The sequence below is a fragment of the Carassius auratus genome, chromosome 6 (genome assembly GCF_003368295.1).
Source record: "Carassius auratus strain Wakin chromosome 6, ASM336829v1, whole genome shotgun sequence".
In the NCBI taxonomy this organism is placed as follows: domain Eukaryota; kingdom Metazoa; phylum Chordata; class Actinopteri; order Cypriniformes; family Cyprinidae; genus Carassius; species Carassius auratus.
The window spans coordinates 19,305,557-19,330,433 of NC_039248.1; the positions used below are offsets into that span (position 1 = coordinate 19,305,557).

Below are 24,877 nucleotides of genomic sequence, written 5' to 3' on the forward strand. Positions count from 1 at the left end.
TGTATATGGGACTTTTAATCCATGGCATATGGTCATTTATACATTTTAAACACTTTCCCAAATGAGTTTTTGTGTTGAAGGACAAGTTGATATTATATTATATTATATTAAGTATGCTTTCTGAATCACAAATTTGGAATATAATATAATATAATATAATATAATATAATATAATATAATATAATATAATATAATATAATATAATGTGTTTTCCTGCCTTTGGGCTGAGATGCTGGGATAGGCTCCAGCATTCCCATAACCCCAGCGGTTTGGTGGATAATATAATAATCAAAACAATGCTTCTGAATGTCAACTCTCACTTGCAGCTTATATATTATATTATATTATATTATATTATATTATATTATATTATATTATATTATATTATATTATATTATATTATATTATATTATATTATATTATATTATATTATATTCACTACCCTTTGCCATAATTTTTAATTTAATATAGCATAACATGTAAGGTAAAAACAAAAAAAAAAAGTCAAATTTTCTATGCTTTCTAAAATTTAATAAACAGACATTTGATATTATGTAATATATCAAAGCAATATTTATGTCAGCTTTTACTTGTAAGATTATAATAGCTTGATGTAGCAAGAATGTCCTTCAACACAAAATCTTATATATTATTATGGAATATACCAAATGTCTATTAATGAAATTGCAATTGAATGCTGAAAACAAACTCATTTTCTTCTTTCTTTCTTTCATTGCGTAATAGTTTGATACCAATTAAATCGTTTTTGATGAAAAACATTTTGCTTAATATTCTTCCTTTATTATGTGACCACAGACTTATATTCTGTCAATAGAGAGCATATTATTAATCATCTCATGGGGGCCAGCATCAGCCACAATGCCTGGGATTATAGCCAAATTACTCGTTTGCACTACTTTTTCTTAGACCAACTAGGTTTAAGGGAAAATAATTTGATGTTCACATCAGCAGAGAGTGGCCATCTGTTTTCCTCGGGGAGCAGCATCGGTCTTTATGTGAATAGATTATCCATTCATTAAGGAGAATATCACTGCAATGAGACCATTAAACTAGAGATGTTAAGAGACAACAGCTTGTCCCTAAGGATGTGATTTCATTCCAGATTGGGGCAGTAAAGCACCGAAATACCTGCTGACCTTTGTATTCCGATCAAAGTTGTTTGATTTGAGGTGACCGAGTAAGTGTAGGGTGGGGTTTGGACAGGATGGAATGATGCAGCTTGAGCCGTCCAACGCTATAATACACCATAAATTGGGGTCACGGCTCATGGACTAATCAGACGTTCGCCGGACCTGAGAGAGCTTGGCAGAAAACACAGAGGACCTTAGAGACACAGGAAGCCACTATGAGAGGTTTTCACTGTCCTGCTCTGCTGCTGCTGTGGGCTGTGTGTAGCGTGTTAGACGTGCAGGCTGATGACGTGAGGACGGTCAAGCTGTGCGGCCGAGAGTTCATCCGTGCCATCGTCTACACGTGTGGCAGCTCCAGGTGGAGGAGGCTCAGCAGTCCGCAGGATATGGAAGGTGAGTTTGATATAGCAGAGACTCATGTCAAAATGCTGGTGTCAGTGAGGGGCTTCAGAGCAAATCTAGTTAGTTTATATATGAAATCAAGTGGTTTTCTTCCCTTTTAAAATGTATACATTAAACCTTTTTCTATATATTTTAATAATATGAATACATTTACATTTAATCATTTAGCAGACACTTTTAACAAAAGCGACTTACGAAAGTGGAAATGGAAGCAATCAAAATCAACAAAAGAGCAATGATATGCAAGTGCTATGAGAAGTCTCAATCAGTAGGATGTTTTTAATATGTTAATTGTTCTAAAATAGTAATTGCTGTATGTGCATGTGAGTACTGTCTATTTTATTAATAACAAATAATTTATTCTGCCAACAGCCCTCCCATCCTCTAGAAGTTCTGTTAATAAATTTTTATATAATCTAGATTAAGAAGTTTAAAACTATTTTAAAAACTTGGAATTAATACTTTATAACAAAGAGAGATGGAAAGTATCTTAAAATACTGTTTTTTTTTTTTTTTTTTTTACATTTTTATATAAATACATTTTTACATCTACACACCGACATATATAGAAAATAAAATATAAAACAATGAGAAAATACGTTCTAGTTCGAACAAGTGCATGTCAAACTAGAATTTTTTTTCACTGTTTATTGACATTGACATTTATATATTTCTCTAAACACTGTTCTATAAGCTGCTATGAAACAAACGTTTTAGCAAATAACCTATGATTGTATAAATATCTGTGCATCTCTTCTTCTTTCTTGCCCTTTAAGTGATCTTTAACAGAGCACTGCTTTAATTGTATCAGTGAGAACAAGTCTCCTCCAGATAAACAACGTCTGGAGATATTACATTCCCATTAGACTGACACAAGCTGAGTTAAAGCAGAAAACCCCTGTGCCATTTTCTCCTGCCATTACATCACTTCAGACCTGATTACATGTGTTTTAGACTTTAAAATATTAGTACACACATTAACTTTGTATTTTGTGTTTGTCATCGCAGGGTTTTTTAATGGAGATCTAAGCAGTGCTGAGCATCTTAGCAAGAGTCTGGGATCTGACCTGGCCAGACGAGACCTGACTGATGTTTGTTGTCAGTTTGGCTGCAAGAAAAGTGACCTAACATTGCTCTGCTGAGAAATGAAGCTGTGCTTTTCTTTTTGTCTCACCATGTTTTCTTCCACAGTCTAAATGAATATGAACACTTCTCAAGTGTACTCTAAGTGTACAGTCAGTTGTAATTCATTGACCGTCTTAATTTGCCAGTAGATGAAGCTAATTTACATAAAAAGCATGTCTAATTTGGGATTAGATCATCTAAGATGCTCCATGAAACAGCAGCAGTGAAACTGCACAATGAGGGGTTTAATTCTAACTTGTATTTTGTAAACTTTGTCAATAAACATTATTTCATATGCATTAAAAGGTGTTTATTTTCCCCCATAAATGCTGTTAAACAAATATGGACCAAACTGAGTAATAATATCTAATTATATTGAAACATTATTATTACATAATACAGATGAGCATTTCAGGCATAATATTTTAGAATGATATTAACTGATATATTTGAAACATGACACAATACATCCACGTATCAGGCTTACATGTTTTATTGTTTTGGAAAGAGCAAAGTAATCTCAGTATCTCAGATCTTTGTTCAGATTTTTTTGTACAAACACAGCTTGCACATGTTGTTGGGAAGAGATGATTTACAGTTACCAGATAGCACACACACACACACACATTCGTACAAGCACACGCACAAACTCTCCCTCTTGCACACACACTAATGCAATTCAACATTCACACACAGCTCCACTTACATCTAAACTGATGTGTGTTTTCTCATTTCTCTTGCGCATCTGAGTGACGTTTCACTTTAGTCCATGTAGACATACTGATTATACACAGAATTCAATTCATAGGTTTTTTTTCCCCTTCAGCCGCCATACTTCAAATTGTTCTTCGATTTAACTCAGTGCATTGAAAAAAACTTTAGTTACAGCGCTCAGAAAATACGCAAGGCATAATCCATAATCATCCATAATGGTAAATGTGGATGGAAACCTACGAATCACAAAGCACCAGTATATTCTTCTCCAAACCATCACGACGTCTACATCAGACACTCAAAGATGGAACCAAAACGTTTGTTCTTGACATTGAACATCTGGGAAGTTAAACAGTAACAGTGTTTTTTTTTTTTCTTCTCATTTTATTTTTTTTTTCCACAAGAAACAATATTTTTCACTTTATTCATAGGTTTAAACATTTAAAAAATATGCAGCTTATTTTCTCTTAAAGGACAATTCTGGAGATACACGTACAAACGAAAAGAAGAGAAGAAGGCGATTTGGTCATTTAACCACTCAAGAACCTCGTCATCTCACAGAGACCGTTACCATTTGCGAAATAAAGATGTTGTGAAGCGCAGGGGCTCATGCTCAGGACACTCAATAATATGTGCTGCGGGGGGAGGCTGGATACAAACACATCTGCGTTTATGATAAAATAATTGAAAATGTCCGAAAGCTAACAATCCATGTTGAACTAATAGTGCTGCTATACATAACACTGTAATAACATTACGTGACGCATCTATTGTAGGTAGATCCAGTATCCCGTTTTGTTTTATCATTTAAATGTCACCCCCGACCCATATATAGCATACATTTTCTGTTGCGCTCGAGTTAAAAAAATTATATCTGAAATAAATGTAAAAATTATACTTCAGCATTATACTGTACACAGCTTACCCAACTACACAGATAACAAAAAGTCCAAATTATGATACCATTCAAAGTCTATTCATATACAGTGTACGTTGTTTCATTTTTTTTTTTATATATATATATACAATAAATCCTGAATAAATAAAAAATAGAATGATGTAATCTGATGTCTAACACTATTCCTTCGGGAACAACAGAAAGGCTATATAACAATAGAAGAAAACACCAAACGGCCTTTAAGATATATTTTATCAATTTTTGTGAGTCTATTGCAAGCAGGAGTCTATTTTTCAAGCTGTGGCTTTCTAAAAAGCGATTTGACAAAATATAATTTCTATCGCGGTCAAATTAATGAACCTGACTGCACTGTGTAAATTAAAGTGAGATATTCCTGAATACGCTTTTTTTAAACAAGCTTGAGCAACACCAAAATCCGATGCAGACCTCATACTACATGCAACAGTATAGCGCCATCTTGTGGCAGAGGCTCATTCCTCTTTTAGACCGTACTACTTTGCTACCTTGTTCGAAAATGTGATACTTTTGACAAACTGAATGCATAGAGTAATAAAACATCACATGTCTCATGATACAGAGATTTTCAGGTCCAGGTAGGCACAGCCAATAGGACGGGCGGACAAAAATAGAGGCTAAACCTTACGAACAAACCCGGGCCATAATACAGATGTTTCAAATTGAATACAGTTCACAAACATAAGAAGTACACCCTAAAACGGTCCACATTTTATAATGCAACTCATACAATACTGCTGGAGTGTGTGTGAGGTCCACCTGTACGATCCATAAGGTCAGGCAGGGGTCATGTCCTGTGTTTGAAATATTCAGAATTGGTCCAAAATATGCAGACTCGCAAGGTGTTGTTTAGTTGTCTGCCATGTATTTTCCTACGATAGAAGCACAAATAAAATGTTATGTTTTGAATAAATGCAGCGCAACTGACTTTCTTCAGGAGATTTCTAGGCCATTACTGAATAAAACGGATGTCGCTCGCATAGCTCACCTGCTGCAAACCTCTTCTTGACGAGGGAGAAACGATATCCGAGGCCAACCAGCTCAATGTCACAGCCTGACAGAGTGCTGCCCTCACTGGTGAACTGCACTGCCACCGGGGCCACTTTACTGGGACCCTCTGTTAACTGGAAACGGGCCAGCAGAGACCCCACACCTGAAGATGTAGAAAGAAAAGGTGGATGACATAAAGAGAAGCAATTCATTTATTACGAATTATTATAGATATATATAGTTTAGATACAATTATTTGAAAATCTGGAATCTCAAGGTGTGAAGAAATCTAAATATTGAGAAATATCTGATTTATAGTTGTCCAAATGAAGTTCTTAGCAAAGCATATTACTATTTAAAAATATTCAAAAATATATGTTTTGATACATTTATGAAAGGAAACCAACAAAATATCTTCACTGAACATGACATTTACTTAATATTCTCATGATTTTTGGCCTAAAAGAAAAATCGATCATTTTGACCCATACAATGTATTTTTGGCTTTTGCTACAAATATACCTCTGCTACTTATGACTGGTTTTGTGGCCACATATTTGAAAAAGAAATAAATACTTTTACTATTACTACAATTCAGCAAGAATGCATTCATTTGACCAAAATGGTCAGTAAAGGCATTTACAATGTCAAAATGTTTTTGTTTCAAATAAATGGCGTTCTTTCGAAATGGATACTCATGAAATAATCCTGAAAAATTACAAAATATTAAGTAGCATATTAGAATGATTCCTGAAGGATCAAGTCACACTGAAGACTGGAGTAATGGCTGCTGAAAATTCAGCTTTGCCATCACAGGAATACATTATATTTTTTAAAGTAAATTAAAAATACATAACAGTTATTTTAAACGGTAATAATGTTTACGATGTTACTGTTCTTACTCTAAAAATTTTTGACTTAATGAGCATAAGAGACGATTTTCAAATACTTAAGATTAAAACATCTTACAGATCCCAAACTTTTAAAAGGAAGTGCACTGTATTTATACACACAAAAATGAATCAAGACTCTGACCTCCATTCTCAGACTTCTGCGAAATATCTGGAATCTTCCATAAGATTCTCTGCTGCTCTGCATTCCTATAAACAGAGCAATAAAAAATATCATATTATCTTGAAAGAACGTGCTCTTGATCCACGTCTAGTGCTATTCATAGTATCATTTTTCAAACTCTTAAACTAAAGTACAATCATACTGCTTCAGGTTCACAATGAGGGTCTGATCATTAATAGAAGAATTAGGTTCATCTCTCACCAGGCGGCTGGAGGAAGCACAGCCTGCAGTTTGCTGACACCTCCGTCCACAGGGGTGAGGAACTGAACATTGTTGAGGGCGACCGGAGTGGTCATGGCAGCAGCGTTGTACTTGTAGTCTATCCTCAGATCAGTACTGGTGGGCTCACACCTCCAGCTCACTGCTAGATTTAGAGGAGTGGACTGTAGACCCTTCGGTAACACCTGAGGCAAATGTAATAATGAAGTGTTAATGACATGGCCTCATTCTCTTAAACTCAAAAACAAAACTGTGTTTTATATTCAATTCCAGAATTAATTCAATCAAAAATAACATTCAATTAATAATGATTAATAAATGTATGATTAATTTATGAAATATTAAATTAATAATAAATGAATAAAATCGTATAAAAATAAAATATTTTTTTACATGAAATTATAAATAATCATTAATAAATAATTGAATAGATATAAAATCAATAAATTATGATTACTAATAAATAATCTATAAATACAATTGTTTAAAAATATAAAATGACTAAATATTAATTAATTAATAATTTAATACAATAGTTTTTATTATTAATAAAAAATATGAATCTTAATAAATAAAATATGTTTGTTTTTAAGGGCATTTTTATTTACTCATACAGGGTTTATACAGGAATCATGGAGTTCAATTGCATACCATTCAAGACCTTTTTTAAGACTTTATTCATACATTTTAAGACCTCATCACCACTCCAAGTTTTAACCGGTTCAGGCGACAACACTTTAACCTACGTATACTGACTTTGTGATAATTCCTCATCAATACAACATAATTCAGCACATGATAATTAATTGAGTGACTATCCAATGCAACTCAAGAACAATAAACAAGTTAACGGGACAGTGAGTTCAAATGGTATATTCAAGAGATGTATTTGTAAAATCAACTCATTTATAAGTGTCTGCAAACCATAGATGTTTTGTGGAACTCTTGTGGAAAAAACCTGACTGATCAGTTTACCTGTGCTTACAGAGTGCTTGATTTGAAGCAGACTTGAAAGAATGTCAGTAATACTGCACCTGATCAAGTCTGAATGATCATGGAAGAAGAAATAAGGAACACAACTATTACAACATTTGAAATGTGCATCCCAAGCATTTCAACCAAATGGAAAAACAACAACACTCCGTCCAACACGAGCTGCATGAGTCAGATTTGACTGATCATGGGTCAAAAGTAAGGAGAGATAACTGACAAGATGTTGGAGGATTTGCCCCTCAACAGATTCCGAGCCCATCTTTTAATGAAAGATGTGGTGCTTTTAAACAGTGCACGTGATTGTGAAACCGAGAGTGAACTGCGACTGCTAGAGCTTTAAATGCTGCCTGCACTCAAAGGGATTTAAATACCCCCTATTATTGATGGCGGCGCAATGATGCACAAAAATAATATACAATATTAGAACATTTGCGGGAGCGAACACAAAAATTGCAGGAGCGGAACCGAGCATGAGGTAATGGTCAGAAATTCAGCGAGAGTGGGATCAACAAGCCCCACGCTACCAGATGACGTCAAATCTTGCAGGATTCCATAAATAAACTACAGAACCCCCACTACTCGGACAAACATACATATTGAAAAATTATACAAAATTTAATACCTTGAAAAATGTCATTTAAGACGTTTTAATACTTATTAAGTGCCTTCATTTTTTCTAAATTGATTTATCAACTTTTAATCATTTTTAAGACCCCTCGGACACCCTGTCATATTAACCATTTCAGACCTTTACTAGGTCCCGAAGCTAAACCAACTAAGAACTACTTGCATAAAATGTGAAGCAAATACTAGATATAGATTTTCTAAAATCCTATGACTACAAGTACTCTTACGTCTGTGTTGTCAGTGTTGCTTTAAGATTCTCACCTGATATTTCAGCATGTCTACATTGTAGTAAGTTGCTTGTGGTTTCTGTTCCGCCACCTTCTTTAAATGGGTCATTAGGTTTGGCATATTCACCCAGAACTCCTTTGAGTTGGGATTGGGCTGCGTGGTGTCACTGTAGGAGGTTTGAAAGTGCATTCAATTTCTAATTACTGCTTTCATTACTAATTAGTCCATAACCAATGATTCATTCTACATTTCAGGTGAATGCATTATTTGTGTGACTAATAAATGAATGTATACAGTACTTATCATTAGTCGATAAATATGATGAGATCCATATGGCGGTTCTGTTGTATTTGATGTTAGATGAATGTAATTACCAGCACAGTAACTGAGGGTTAGGTAGGACGTGTTCCAGACGACTGTAGTTGGTTATGCTGAAGGTTAGTACCGCAGGCGAGGGGTTATTTGCAAAATGCCGTGTGATGCCTGCTGGGAAGGACAACACCATCTCTCCGGTGATCTTCACCACACACCTTAGAAAGTGACATTATTAGACACAAACATAAGTGAAGGTCTGGTTTGTAAAACAGTGTTAGAAACAAAGTGAACAAGTTTTTTTTTTTCCCTTTTTCACTGCACTACATTGTTTTTCTGTGTAAACATGTGCTAAATGGACATGTTTGGTGTTCTAAAAAGCAGACGCAAGTTAAAAGTTTAAGTCTTTCCACATTAATGCCTCTACATACTGTAGTAAAGGACATCAGCAAATAAGAAAGAAAAACAGATGTATTTACATACTTTATGATGCTTACAGTTATACGTATACTTGTACATGTATTTAACTTAATCTAAATGTGGTGTTTATATATATATATATATATATATATATATATATATATATATATATATATATATATATATATATATATATATATATATATATATATATATATGTGTGTGTGTGTGTGTGTGTGTGTGTGTGTGTGTGTGTGTATGTATGTATAAATATAAAAAGGCTATATAAAAGCTAATATGGATCTGATTCTGAGATGTGAAGATTGTCACATACTTATTGGGGTCTGTTCCTTTGAAGTAGGCACTGACTGTCTCTGTGAAAGCTGCAGCAACAGGCAGTGTGTCCTGGGCCCCCATGGTGAGGGGACTGGGCCCACGAGAACAGCCTGAAAGAACAAACACACACACACGTCAAGTTAGAATGTGTTTAATTTGGATCAGTCACTGAGAGACAACACAGAGGCAAATATATGGGTGACAAAGAATGGGAAAAATGGAAATACAAACAAATAGACACAAAACATCTCTCAGTTTATGAAACAAAGAGCGTCTGACAAGACTAACTTCCTCATTTGTATTTCAGCAAACACTTGAACCCAGACTTAAAATCTAACAAAGCCTTCTTCAGAAGGACGGTTTACGTTCCTTGACCACATTGTAGGGACTTATCAGTAAAGGTGTATTTATTGTTTATTGTGTTGTTTTATGCAAATTTTGGGCTAATCATGATTAGATTTCACCTCAAGCATGAGTTTTCAAAGCATGAGTTCACTAACTGGGCATCCAAATTGACGCCATACTGAAGTTGTAACAAACTCTTGTTTTAAGAAAAAAAAAAAAAGAAGAAGAAGAAAAAGAAGCAGCAGCTCACACGTGATTTTTAACTGCAGTAAAATCATGCAGTTATTTATATAGTTGAATCTGATAAAGTGAGCAGCAAAGACACTTTGAAATAATGTGGCATTAAAATCATTAAGTATATCTGCATTAATACACATATTACATATAATATTCAATGTTTTTATTGATTTTAATGAATATTAAATCTGGTTTTGTGCGAATGGGATGAAAATGACAAATAAATGAATGATTCTAATGAGGATTCCAATTTTAATGCTTTTGGCTCCTTAATGATTTTTTTTTAAGTAATCCATTATGATAAATTGGGAAAACTTTGTAACCATTAAATCTAAAAATTATACCAGGTCTAGTACTATTCTCAGCAGATCTTTTATACAGACATTTTTAAGTACACCTTAAGATTTCAAAAGTGTCTAAACATTAGTAAGTATACTGTACCGTGGTATGTAATGTGGTATTTTAAATCAATTTTTCCACACGAAAATATTTTTTTTTTTTTTTTTTTTTTAATTAATTTGCATTCATTTGGATTCATAAGAACAACCAAGGATACGTGCAATATATACAAAAGATGGAAGAGAGAAGAATGGAAGAGAAAAAGTAAGGAAGCTAGAACAGAGAACACTCAGCTTCAATGGCATGAACCTGAAGCCGAAACAGTGATCCAAGACCAAAGTCAAAATGAAAAGATCAAAGCAGATGAGACACAAAACAACAAGAACGAAGAAACACACAGTATTAGTGACTATGTTAAAAATGTAATGATCCTTGAAAGAAAAGAAAACCTGCCAATGACTGGAAGATGAACAGTTATATGGCAAAGCAGAAATACTGAGCAAAGCAGATGTGTGGAGGACACGCAAATGCACCACAGATGGTTTTGACAAAAGAATGTGAGAATGTGTGAGAAAAAGGGGGAAGTCAGATGTCAGATGAGACTTGAGTGTGCACGCGCTACGTCCTTAGATATTAACCCCAACTTACCTTCAAAGGTTAAATAAAACTTGCCTCTGTCAAACCACACGAGGGAGGGCTGGTCTGTCTCTGTGTTGGGGGGGGGGGGTGAGGAGAGGAAGGGAAGGAGAAGGGGAGAGAAGGACAGTAGCGTGAGTCACACACAGGTCCATCATATGGCACAATGATGGGGGCCAGGGGCACAGGTCAGAGGTGGTCACAATTCACCTCAGATGGAGATGACTAGGACATGTGAAACACAAATGTTGCACAGGACACTGGACAAACAAACAAGCAAAAAATCTAATTTAATTTGTGTAGTTGTTAGGCATTTTATTTGCACTAAGACTACAAGTAAGAAAATAAGGTGACATACAGCTTCTGTTAGCTTCAGATTAATAGTTATTATTGTTTATGTATAAACTTCTGTTTTAAAGTGCACTTGTGCACTATATTCTAAAGGTCTTTGCACACTGAGAAAAACAACATTTGTTACTCACAGAAACCTTGCACAGTCTATTATATTAACACGTTGTGAAAAATAAATCAATAAATAAATACAAAAATACAAAATGGAGATTTCAAGCAGTGAGGATGACTTTGTTCTCTGTCTTAAATTCTGAGAAAGAGAGTTCCATCTCCTTCAGGATGTCAGCGATACTAGAGCCACATATTAAAAAGAAGAGCACCAATTTCCATGAACTCAGTGTGCAAGGACCTACAGTGCTTGTGTTGAGAGACGAAGTGGATCAATTTATTAAAGACCATTCTTGATTTTGGTGTTCACATGTACGATGGATCTGAATTGTTAAAACGCCTCTCAAAATGCTTGCCACAGAAAAATGCTGAAAATCAAACCAGATCCCAACTTTTTTATGACGGATAAAAATTTAGGAGGCAGTGTGTAAACGTGATTGACACAGCATGAGGTCATATTTTATTTTTGTACATTTTTTTTCAACCCTGTTGTTATTCATGAATGAGAACCTTCACTGATGTGTACAAAAAAGGGTGTAACAAAAGTCTGGACTAAATATGGAATAATTTTATGGTGCTTTTTTGATTTTTATAATGTAATTTCAATGTGTTGTTGTTCTATGGAAGAAATAACAACAAAGGAGTTTAGAACATGAGGGTCAGTTCATTCATTTTTGGGTGAACAATAAATAAAAATAATTTTTAGTTGCCAAGAGTTTGTGCTTTTGTGGTAAGTATATCATCATATATCAAGTTGTGGCCTAGTGGTTAAAAAGTTTGACTCCTAACCCTAAGGTTGTGGGTTCGAGTCTCGGGCCGGCAATACAATGACTGAGGTGCCCTTGAGTGAGGCACCAAACCCTCAACTGCTCCCTGGATACTGCAGCATAAATGGCTGCCCACTGGGTGTGTGTTCATGGTGTGTGTGTGTGTTTACTGCTGTGTGTGTGCACTTTGGATGGGTTAAATGCAGAGCATGAATTCTGAGTATGGGACACCATACTTGGCTGTATGTCACATCATCTTTTTCTGATGTGTGAATGAAAGGAGGAAGCTGCAGTAGAGATGATGGGCAACAGAGGGTGGTAATGAGTGACAAGAGGAAATATAAATAGGGCTTATTCTACACATAATACAATTTCAGACAAAACCAGGACTATGAATAAAGTGAAGATTCATTTAAGCAATGAGAAGATGTGAGTTGTACAGTAATACTGAGCATTTCAATCTTAGAAAAATTAGAACCTGGAATAGTGCAATAGAAGATCAGCTGAATTTGGACTTGGAAATTATGCAACACAGGGAGATGTAAAACATTGAATGCAAAAAATAATACTACTACTGCTACTTTTGAGCAAATAAATTAACTGTCTAGATTCTAGATTGTTTAGATTATATTTTAATGAAATTAGTAGAGATGTTGATAACCTGCATATATATATATATATATATATATATATATATATATATATATATATATATATATATATATTATTAAATTGTTCCAATTTCTGATAGGTTTCATCATTTAACAGTACATTTTAAATGTAATATATGTTAAAACATTACATTTGCATTTATGTATGGGATAATTTATCCTCAACATCTAAACAGCTGCAAAAATAAAGGAAATGCTATATTGTTTCCTCATATGTCATCCTCAGAGCATCACACACTTTATGGTTGAAATTATCAAGTAGAATAAGTTACATTTGACTTTGACTGAAATGCAGCATAGGTTGTGTGGATGTTGAAGATACAATTTAATGATGTGAATTTCACCTGTGAGGATAAAAATCAGGTGTCAGTAAAGCTTGACATTTGCAGCATGACGATGTTAGAAATGCTTTTACCCAGGTGCAACATCAGAGAGCTCTCTCCACTCAGACTAGTGTGACGGCAGGCATAGTGATCAGCTCTGCTGCCACTTGGGACACACCATACAATTCCAGACTACACTTCAAACACTGAGAGGCTGTGTGTGTGTGTGTGTGTGTGTGTGTGTGTGTGTGTGTGTGTGTCATCTGTTCAAGCTGGATGGTGGTGCTCTTTGAGTTTTCTGAAGAGTTTACAGCCAGACAGAGGCTTTTCAGTTACTCTTCTGTTCTTGGTTCTTGATGTCAGTGCAGATGTGAGATGAGTGATGTTGCATAACTGTTACAGTCAGAACAATCTCTAACATGCATGATGAGCCAAACAGACATGATGTCTTTTATGAATGTGAAGAGCAAAATATGACAGAAAGAATTAAAAATTGATAAAGTAAATACAATCGCAAATACTAACTATTTGGAATGTAATCAACATGACAAAAGTAGAGGGAAAAACACCTTTTAAAATAGAAGTGCTTGAAATGCCAAACAGTCTTCGGTGAGTTAAAGAAATATTCTGGGTTAATTGCAATGAATGTTTATAGACAGAATGTGAGGCCTGCTGCTTACCACTTCATAAAATACACGTTTATTATTATTATTATTAGTGCTGTTGTTGTTGTTATTATTAAAATAAAATCAATTATCCGGTCACAGGTGGGTGTTTATTATTTTATTTTACATTACTTTTTACCGGCTTCAATTGTGTCTCATCTAATCACAATTAAGAGTACAAACTATACATTTTTATTCAATCAAACTATCAACTGTAAATTTGCCTAAATTATCTGTTTGATGTGAGACTACATGTTTATGTGGAGAATTTTCTAGTAACCAAATGTATTAGCAAAAACTCAACATAGTTCATGTTCCATGTGTATTTTGGGGATGTGATACCAAACGAAAATAACCAGGTTTACTTTTTATCTGCTCTGACACTGAATGTAACTTTGTACAGACCAGGCATTATGCAATTTTTATCATACCAGTCTGCAATCAAGCATCCAGTTTTTATAGTTATATTTTAATTAGTTACGGTCTGTACTGTGAGAGTAGCACATTTCCAAGTTTATTGGCTGTACTGGCAGCTTTAATGCCAGGAGTCCATTAGAAAGTGCATTGCTGTAATCAACAATGAGCCACAGTTTCTGCCCATGGACATTAAGCCATAAATGACCTGGAAAATTCTTTTAAAGACTCTTTACAATGAAAATCAACAATTTTTTCATCTTATTTACTAGTTTAGTCACTGGTGCAAATGAAAAAAGAACACCATGAATGAGTTATGCTCTGACAGCTAACACTATGGAAATGTAACCATTTGTTACATTCTTGAAGCAGTCCCATCCAATCCATTAAACCAATCCATTAAACCTGGAATGGTTGATACAGTAGCATACCTGCTGGCATATCTGCCCGTCTCTCAAAGCTGGGAAGTTTGTCTACAAATGCGTCATCTTCTGACATCAGACAATTACGTCAGCCAAAAAGACAGGACAAGAAAGACGACAAAACATAAACAAAAAAATAAACATAATTCAAATTAAATGACAAGTAATTCCAAAGAAAACCCAAAAGGTCACGGTTATTAAACTCAGACGTCGCAATGGATGCACGGCACACATTTAAATTGAAAAAAAAAAAAATATTATATTGAAGAAGAAAAAATGGAATGGTGAGAAAAAAAAAATGTCCAAAGCTGAAAAAAAGCCAAAATAATGGAATAGCACAAGCAACAGATACTGTAGACCTACATCCATCAAAATCTCTAGAATCTTGATTCACAAAACTTAGTAGTATGCAAACCTCAGGAAATGCTGATTTTGAAAATACAAAACAAAAAATCTGCCTTTCCAGCATCAATAAAAGCATCCAATAACAGTATTCAAATAGGTACAGCAGATGCCATACATCGTATTTCAAAAATTCCAGCAAAGACACAAATACCTTATCTTTGTATGTTATCTCTTAATAGTATTTTTTCTTTAAAATGTTAAATACAGGTCATATACTAGTCATATAATTAGAATATCAACAAAAAGTTAATTAATTCCATTTAAAAAGTGAAACTTGTATATTATATTCATTCATTACACATAGACTGAAATATTTAAAATGTTTATTTCTTTTAATTTTGATGATTATAACTGACAAATAAGGAAAATCCCAAATTCTGTTTCTCAGAAAATTATAATATTACTTAAGACCAATACAAAGAAACTGAAAAGTATGAGCGTGAAAAGTATGAGCATGTATAGCACTCAATACTTAGTTGGGGCTCCTTTTGCCTGAATTACTGCAGCAATGCGGCGTGGCATGGAGTCGATCAGTCTGTGGCTCTGCTCAGGTGTAATGAGAGCCCAGGTTGCTCTGATAGTGGCCTTCAGCTCTTCTGCATTCATGGGATATTCTGGCATATCACATTTCCTCTTCACATTACATAATAAGGTCAGGCGAGTTTGCTGGCCAATTAACAACAGGGATACCATGGTCCTTAAACCAGGTACCGGCACTGTGTGCAGGTACCAAGTCCTGTTGAAAAATGAAATCTGCATCTCCATAAAGTTGGTCAGCAGCAGGATGCATGAAGTGCTCTAAAGCTTCCTGGTATATGGCTGCGTTGAACTTGGACCTCAGAAAACACAGTGGATCAACACCAGCAGATGACATGACCCCCAAACCATCACTGACTGTGGAAACTTTACACTGGACCTCAAGCAACGTGGATTGTGTGCCTCTCCTCTCTTCCTCCAGACTCTGGGACCCTGATTTCCAAAAGAAATGCAAAATTTACTTTCATCAGAGAATCCAGTCCTTTTTGTCTTTAGCCCAGGTGAGACGCTTCTGACGTTGTCTGTTGTTCAAGAGTGGCTTGATACAAGGAATGCGACAGCTAAAACCCATGTCTTGCATACGTTTGTGCGAAGTGGTTCTTGAAGCACTGACTCCAGCTGCAGTCCACTCTTTGTGAATGGGTTTTGTTTCACAAAACTCTCCAGGTGCGGTAATCCCTATTGCTTGTACACTTTTTTTCTACCACATCTTTTCCTTCCCTTCGCCTCTCTATTAATGTTTTTGGATTTAGAGCTCTGTGAACAGCCAGCCTCTTTTGCAATGACCTTTTGTGTCTTGCCCTCCTTGTGCAAGGTGTCAATGGTCATCTTTTGGACAACTGTCAAGTCAGCAGTCTTCCCTATGATTGTGTAGCCTACAGAACTAGAATGAGAGACCATTTAAAGGGCTTTGCAGGTGATTTGAATTAATTAGCTGATTAGAGAGTGGCACCAGGTGTCTTCAATATTGAACCTTTTCACAATATTCTAATTTTCTGAGATACTGAATATTGGATTTTCCTAAGTTGTCAGTTATAATAATCAAAATTAAAAGAAATAAACATTTGAAATATATCTGTGTGTAATGAATGAATACAATAAACAAGTTTTTTAATGGAATTAGTGAAATAAACTTTTGATGATATTCTACTTATATGACCAGCACCTGTATACCTTTTATATCTTTTTTAAGTCTTAGTTTATTTTCTACAATGCAAAGACCAATTACTCTGATTCAAAATTGTAGGGATTTAAGATGAAAACTTTTTATCTATACAATATAGTAATCTTAGCAATGATTTCACTTAAATATGGAAAGACCAACTGAGGAACATGCCATTATATCGTGTACAGTGAGCAAATAAATTAATCTTTCATAATCTTTCATAATTTTTAGTGATCTAAATACGTCAGTGCAGATTGATAGAGATTTCCCTTAAGTATTTTAAACAAACAGCAACATCACCGTACTGTTTTGGTCCAAACTAAGCGAAAGATGTGAAAATATTATGGCAATGAATTCAAAGCTGAATCCAAAACCGTGCTGAAAACTGAGAAACAGAGACCTTTGTTTCAGCAAATTCTAGTTTGAAAGGCAATTTCTAGAACAGACACATAAAGACAAAGCAGCATGGCAAAGCAGAGAGAGTGATGGGAAATGGAGTCACACCTGACACAGACACGAAGAGCTCTTTACCGACGGTGGGAGTGGTGGCGGCACTCAGAGAGTTGGTGGAGGAGATTGAAGAGGTGCTTTCTGCACGGGCCAACGGAGCCAGAGGAGGGGGGCTTGACGAGTGTACAGGGGGGCTGAACGGCCGATTCTGACAGGAAAAGCAAGGAAAAGCAAGAACAGACAGAAAGGGAAGTTAAGCAACAATAGAGTAGGGGTTTGTCATTCTGGTCAGGTGATCAGGAGGAAATTTACACAAAGCGTGTTGTGGTAGTGTTTCTTAGATTTTATTTTAAAGGTTTTTATTTTAAAGAATATTTGAAAAAATTGTAAATATCGACCTAGGCTTGGTCTGGTATTTTGAGGGGTGAGTTCTGATATCTTATAAAAGTAAAAAAAAAATAAAAAAAAATTAATGGGCCATGGAAAGGTCAGAGACATTGAGAATTTGTTGGGAACTAACAGGGACAGTAATGATTACTATTTGAAAGGACTGTTATCACGTACCACGTCCCCTGCACTTGGTTTCCCAGGTGGCAGTTTGGGTCGAGAGGGTGGCCGAGGTGGGGGAGGGGGAGGGGGAGAGCTGCTGGTAGCCAATGGTGAAGAGGGACGTGCAGGGGAAGAGGAGCCTGTGGAGCGAGAGTATTCCATTAAAGCAAAGCCATTCAAAGAGTAACATGCATTAAGCCCAATCAAGAGCTCTTCCCAATTCAAAAAAATAAATAAATTGTATATTCAAGAATGTATGTTACTTGACACGAATAGCCTCTGAAAATATCTATACAAACCAATCCGCTCAGATTAAATAAAACTTCACACTTTATACAGAAACCTGCATAGATTGCGCAAACAATGAAAAACAAAAACATTTATATGTATCTTTGAAAATTAGGATGCATGATGATGCTACATAAAAGTTGATACATGACAACCTTGAATAGAGCACTGTCAAAATTTGAAACCCAAAAATGTGGTAGTACCAACACGTCAGATACCCCTCATCCTTCTCACTAAGCAGGCACTTCTGTAAAAACCCATGGCGAATGGAGCAGAATGACTTATATCTATTTTCAACATGCAGAATCTTTTGCTACTGCTTATTACCTATTAAAATCTGTTATTTCCCTAATATGGATTGTGGTTTCATTTTTTGAGGGCTAGTTCACCTCAAATTTAAGGCTGCAACTAATGATTATTTTGGTAATGAACTGATAAAGTGACAACTGGCAGATGTTTTCCACACACAACGTGCAGATGCATTTAACGCTAATTCGTTGTTGATTATTTTCATTGAGTTTCATTCAGTTGTTGTAGCCCTTCTAAAATTACTCTTGTGATCAGTGCTCATAATCCAAACCTGAGCGATTGTTTTTTTTCAGGGGCACATAGAAGGTAAAATTTAGCAGAACATCTATAGCTACTCTCATTCATACAATGAAACTGAATGGGGACAATCTCCAAAAAGGACCAAAAAGCATCATAAAAAGCTCATACGACAAATGCTCTATACTTCAGATATTCTGAACCCATATGATACTGTAGCCTTGTGTGAGGAACAGACTTAAGCTTTCACTGAAAATCACTTTCAATAAATGGAAAGAGAAGCTTTCTGCTAATAACTCTTTTTGTGCTCTACAGAAAACCTCATTCAGGTTTCAAAAGACAAGTGAAATGATGACAGAATGTTTAGATTTGGGTAAAGTAAAGCTTTAATGTTCTGTGACCGCTGGCCTAGTTTATTATAATAATTTTTTAGATAGGACTCACCACTTTCATTTCCACTCGTACCAGCTGGAACGATGGGCCCTGGGGATGACACTACCGCCCTGTATGTGGGAGGTGGAGGAGGAGGAGGTGTCGAACGTGATCCTTGACCAATCTCTTTGGGTGAACCGCTGCTCTCACTTGGGTTCTCTTTTGATGGAGTCTCCTCAGGGCTCGTTTTGTCCTCTTGGTTCAGAACCAAGGGTGGAGGGATTGTGCGTTCACTTGTCTCTACAGTAGTTGGCGGGCTATTGGTTGAGTCTGATTGGGTCTCTATCAGAGGAGCACATGGCGCAGAGTCTGTTTTGGAGTGAGAAAGATCATCTGGTTTTGGCGGTGGTGGGGCCTCTTCAACTGGAGGAGGGGGGACAGTTGGAGGAGAAGGAGTGGTGTCTTTCGGAACAGGTAGGACAGGTGGGAGGCTATCCTTTGGTGACTCAATTGAAGGAGGAGAAGGTGCTGGCTCTGCAGGAGGAGGTGGAGATTTTGGTAAAGGAGTATTCGACTCCTCTGATGGAGGGGGTGATTTCGGTAATGGGGGTGCTGGTTCTGCTGGGGGAGGTGGAGATGAGGGGAGAAGAGGTGCTGGCTCTCCCTCTAAAAGAGGAGGAGGTCTTTGATGGGACTCATCATTGAAGCAGATCCACTTATCTCCAACATCTTGACCAGGTTTTGGAGAGTCTTCTGGGCCAAAGATGTTGTCTAGATCAGCTATAGAGGGCCTCTGCGAAATCTGCCCTGAATTTTCCTCTTCTTTCTGCCCATCTGCATTAGGCACCATACAAATATCATAGAAAAAAATACAAGAATGATAAACAGGCCAAAAGCAAAAGGGAAGACAAAGGAAAGAGATACCTTACCTACAAAAGATATTTTTACAAAAGTCAAGCACAAACAAAACCAGACACATACTCGTCGGGGTAAGATATTGGTATAGACAAGGGGTGTCCAAACCTGCTTTTGGAGGGTAAACTTTCTGCAGAGTTTAGCTCCAGTGTGCCCCAACTAGGGATGTTCATTTCGGTTATTTTTCCTAACCAACAAACAACCGACACTCGTTTATCGATTATTAACCATTAACCGACAGGATTATTTTAAGAATTTAGAATTTAACTAATTTAGAATGGATAAGTTTCTGTTACCCATTAAAAATGTTTGCACAAAGTTAAGCTTTGCTACTTTGACAATGCAGCCTGTATATCATAATAAAAGTCAGTCAAACATATGATGAAACCCCACAATGCTCAGTTTAAATATGTAATAAAATCTGTGCTGTTAAGTTTTATCACCGTACTGGCATGATATTATGCAATCATTTTGTTTTACATGGATATTGGATCTTAATTAGCTGGTTGAGGTGTGGTTAATTGGGATTGGAACAACAGTCTGCAGAAAAGTGGTCCTCCAGGATCAGAATTAGACACCCCTGTTATAGACAGAGGTCTGGGTGGAGGGGGAACTTACCGGTAGGTTCTGTAGCAGGAGAGTCAATTGGAGGGGGGGAGGTCGGCACATTCTTAGGCGGAAGCGGAGGCAGAGCTGCAATGACATTAGTGCAGCTGAGACAAGCCCTCACATACACCCCCCACCCACCATAGGCCACACCTCCATGCCCCACAGCACCATGCAAAGGCAAGGTCTCATTCAGGTAGACAGGGACAGAGAAGGACTGTGGCATGGAATGAATAGCTCAGACTCTATGATAACACTTCACTCTTTGTGACCTAGTAATTCACTCTATTATTATAATTTAGGATGTTACAACATTTTTAAGTTTTTATATGTATAAAGACAACTTATTTGTTTAGTATGCTTTTACTAGGGCTTGCACAGACTAGTCAATTAGGCTATCATTTCTACAGTTAGGCCTCTAGTCCAGGGGTTTTCAAACTGAGGCCTGTGAACTATCAGGGGGCACCAGGGTTGCCTAGAGGTCTGGAAAATTTGATTGAACACCCCCTCCCCTTTTTTTTACTAGAGCTTTCAAAATAAAAATGTTTCTAAAATATTAAATATGCTTAACATCATATCATTTAATAAAACATACACCAAATATTATATCATTCATATTTTGTTCTGCTTTCAGATAACTGGTCAGAAAAGATTTATTTTATTCTACTTACATACCTAGTGTTTAACCATGAGAAATCTTGTTTTATATCATTATTATTTTAATGGTTTATACAACTTACATCAACATAATAGTGACAAGAGAAATATACAGTATATAATACAAAGACAATAGCTATCAATTTGGCTTTAGTACAATGACAATTAGCAAATTATTATTTTTTGGAAATAACATGTCTTTATAACATCACACTTAATATGTTTCTCACACAATATAATGGCTAAATAAAGCAGCTTTAGTCTAGTAATTAATGTAGCAACAACAGGAAGACACTTCACAATCTGCCTCCCAGTTCAGCTGTATGTTATTAGCCTTAAGTAGTAACTTATAATGGGCAAATATTTGGAGTGCTTAGCAATTTTAAAATCTAACCTGCATTATGTTAGCTGTGTTGAACAAACTTGCAGCTGGCTGTCAGCCCAGACTTTGACCCATTTACTGTACGTAAGATAAACACTAGGTCCTATTTTAATGATCTAACTGCAAAGTGTAAAGCAGGTGCACTCATAGTGTGTCCAAATATTCTTTTATACTGTAATCCTTTTGTTTTTAATATTTGGCATGTCTGTGTGATGTGCATTCCTGTGTGTAATAAGCAAAGTCAATGCGCACTGTGGACCCGCCCAGAGGCGCATTTTCTACCAATGCGCTCTTTTTAAATAACAAAAGCATATTGCGTCATTGACTTTATAGACTTTAGACCAGGTTTGAGTTGGTCTTTGGCGCAGTCTATTTTCAGCTCCTTAAAATATTGTTTCGCTAGCAATGCGCCTGAACACACCGCTTTTTTAGATCAGCACGCCCATGTGCGCACAAATGGGCGCAAATGCATTTGCTTATAAAATGACGTGGTGCTGGATGGGAAAATGCGAATGACGCCAGACTGAAACTAGCAAAAACACTTGTGCTTCGCCTTGTGTCGCATTGCGCTGGGCCTTGTGTCGGATTGCGCTGGGTGTATGATACTGACTGACTTCGCAGTTGACTACTTTCCTAGATGAATAGTCAAAGTAAAAAAATAATTTAGTAATGCAAGCCCTAGTACTGGCACATTTATGTAAAAGTACATTTAGAAATATATCACTATTAGCAAGCCAAACATTTGCTTAATTTAGCCTTATGCTTAATATCACAAGTTCACAACCACACAGTGTCATTTTGCTTTTTTGTGGTTTGGGCTGACAAAAAATAGGCCACGTTGAGTAAACCGGTACCAAACGATATGAGTACAAGATGAGCTTTTGATTTTGATTGTTTTCCTGGCTAATGACTTGAAATTAATAGGTTAATGGAGACCAAGAGGGAAAATTATTACAACAAAAATTCGGAGGCAATCATGATTTTTCCACTGAGACAACCATTCACCATTTTGGAATTGATGGGTTTATGATAGCAGGATGATGGCAATCATGCCACACAAACGATGACTTACTTCCTGTAGGAAAAGGTCTTGCCAGAGAGGAGTCAAGGAGTTGCTCAGGCAGGGGTGCACCCCAAACCTCAGGTTCCTCTATCACCACTAATTTATGGAAGAGGACATGATACACAATCGATGGTTGAGCAGAATTAACAAGTGTGTGACTTACAGAGAGGAAGGAATCACCATGCAACACTTATCTATTCCCATTTCTCTAATAAATGGCTGCAAATGGAAGTGAGTGGGAGTCAACACCACAAGTAAGCACTGATGAATGTTCTTTCCTGTATAATTTATGTTACAGAAAGCTAAAAAACAGTACTGATTATAGATACAAACAAATAGGATTATTAAATACTTTGAAAAATAAGTGACATCTTTAAACCCTCTGTGAGTCCCATGAAGACACATACTGTATATGACACAGAAAATGTTAATATTCATAGAAGTGAATGAAGTGAACATAATATATCTGGGCTGTGATCAGGTTCTATTGGATTGTGAATTTTAAATTTCAGTGATCCTGTTAATGAAATATCAACATCCAAAAGCAGCATAAGGATATAAGGATATGGTCATAAACAGTACCTTCGCTGGTCTTCTGCTCATCAAAGGCTGTCTCTAGTGGAGGGCCGAATAAGGCTGTTGCATCCTCTGGCACTGGAGATTTCTTATTACTGAAATGAAGGAGAATTAAGCCAGATTTGCATGACTCATCCACACAGATGCACACCAGTCACATCCAGGCTGCAACTCTCAAACTGTCTAACATAATCTATTCAAACTCATTTAACCATTAACATGTTTGCTGTTTATTAGTGCTTATAAAGCACATATTCTGCATGACTATATTCTACATCCCTAATCCTACCTAAACTTAACAACTACATTACTAATTATTAATAAGCAACAAATTAGTCTATTGAGGCAAAATTCATAGTTAATGGTGTATTAAACAGTGGGATTTGGACCTTCAAATAAAGTGACTCTTAAAGTGTAAATGTAAAATTTTTGTATTCTTGTTTTTAATCAAAGTTTTACTTTGTTTAATAAGCATATTTTTTTTTTTCATTTGTATTTGTAAAAAAAAAAAAAAAAAAGTTTAAATTTCAGGCATTTTAGTTCCAACAAAAAATTGTGATAACCAACATACACTATTAGAATACCAAAATACCACCATACTCAAAATAATAGCATTTGTCAAATTCACAATGACATCGCATACTGCAGTACTTGTGAATAATGAAATATTACATATTATATTATCTAATATGTACCACTACATTTATCATTAAACTGCAACATTTAACCACAAAATTTAATTTACCTACACCTAAATGTCAACCTGAGTTTTAGACATTCACTTCCTGTCATATCCAGCATTTTATTTTTTACAGAATGCATTCTGAAGTCAGGCTTGGAAGATTAATTCAATCCGATCATCCAGTTTTGAAAAATACATTTCTCCATCATTTCTAATCTTTACATCTTTGTGTGCACATTTGCGTTTTATTTTATTTTTTATTAACAAAACGAAAATAAACTTGGAAACAACAGACAAAATGACCGTTTCATAAAGCGTGTAAGTGTGCGTATAGATACCTAGCAGGCTCAGGAGGAGGCGCAGGTGCACGAGCTGGTGCAGGCGTGGGAACAACACGTCTCGGTCGTGCAATTTCTTCACCTGAGGTTAACAGCATGATCAAATGAACACGAATAAACAGCACCTACTCATACACATGCAAGCACACCTCTATATTCACATTTTAATTCCAGACAACTATTTAGTGTCAGATTTGAATCGACATAGACATCAAACTCATAAACCCGAGAAAAAATTGCATTATGTGTACTTACTGGGATTTCTTTTTGCCAAACCCTGAAACAAACAGAAGGCCAAAACCATCATAAGACTTAAAGCTCATAACAGCATATCTCTCATCAGCTGAGAAGAGTGCATTTTGGGTCAATTTAATCAAGGGAATGGTGAGACAAAATCAGACAGAGACATTGCCTTGATGCATTTTAAATTCCTGTTTCATAATGGATTCTACAGTTGACAGAAGAGCTGATTTCTATGATTGACTCAGGTGGTGAATAATATTATCTGACTCACTGATGCGTTAGTAATAAATAACACTGGCA

At 36.0% G+C, this 24,877-nt stretch overlaps 2 protein-coding genes across 3 annotated transcripts in view; one reads left to right on the forward strand and one right to left on the reverse strand.

Moving 5' to 3' along the window:
* Positions 1 to 1,251: 1,251 nt before the first annotated feature.
* On the forward strand, positions 1,252 to 2,966 carry insl5a (insulin-like 5a). Its single transcript, XM_026264849.1, has 2 exons — positions 1,252 to 1,544; positions 2,562 to 2,966. Exons 1-2 carry the CDS (start codon positions 1,367 to 1,369, stop codon positions 2,693 to 2,695), a joined length of 312 nt encoding a protein of 103 aa, XP_026120634.1. The 5' UTR covers positions 1,252 to 1,366; the 3' UTR covers positions 2,696 to 2,966.
* A 189-nt stretch (positions 2,967 to 3,155) lies between these two features.
* sgip1a (SH3GL interacting endocytic adaptor 1a) overlaps positions 3,156 to 24,877 on the reverse strand; it is a 56,729-nt gene continuing 35,007 nt past the window's right edge. For both annotated transcript variants that reach the window (XM_026264842.1, XM_026264844.1), the window contains exons 12-28: positions 24,590 to 24,611; positions 24,335 to 24,416; positions 23,321 to 23,409; positions 22,748 to 22,834; positions 20,649 to 20,723; positions 19,188 to 19,949; positions 17,925 to 18,049; positions 17,415 to 17,568; positions 14,813 to 14,872; positions 11,095 to 11,154; positions 9,524 to 9,635; positions 8,832 to 8,987; positions 8,491 to 8,623; positions 6,592 to 6,794; positions 6,352 to 6,416; positions 5,315 to 5,479; positions 3,156 to 5,198 (exon numbers count right to left, since the gene is read on the reverse strand). In XM_026264842.1, the coding sequence (XP_026120627.1) occupies positions 5,176 to 5,198; positions 5,315 to 5,479; positions 6,352 to 6,416; positions 6,592 to 6,794; positions 8,491 to 8,623; positions 8,832 to 8,987; positions 9,524 to 9,635; positions 11,095 to 11,154; positions 14,813 to 14,872; positions 17,415 to 17,568; positions 17,925 to 18,049; positions 19,188 to 19,949; positions 20,649 to 20,723; positions 22,748 to 22,834; positions 23,321 to 23,409; positions 24,335 to 24,416; positions 24,590 to 24,611 (2,373 nt within the window). In that variant the 3' untranslated portion in view covers positions 3,156 to 5,175. The remainder of the gene's footprint in view (positions 5,199 to 5,314; positions 5,480 to 6,351; positions 6,417 to 6,591; positions 6,795 to 8,490; positions 8,624 to 8,831; positions 8,988 to 9,523; positions 9,636 to 11,094; positions 11,155 to 14,812; positions 14,873 to 17,414; positions 17,569 to 17,924; positions 18,050 to 19,187; positions 19,950 to 20,648; positions 20,724 to 22,747; positions 22,835 to 23,320; positions 23,410 to 24,334; positions 24,417 to 24,589; positions 24,612 to 24,877) is intronic.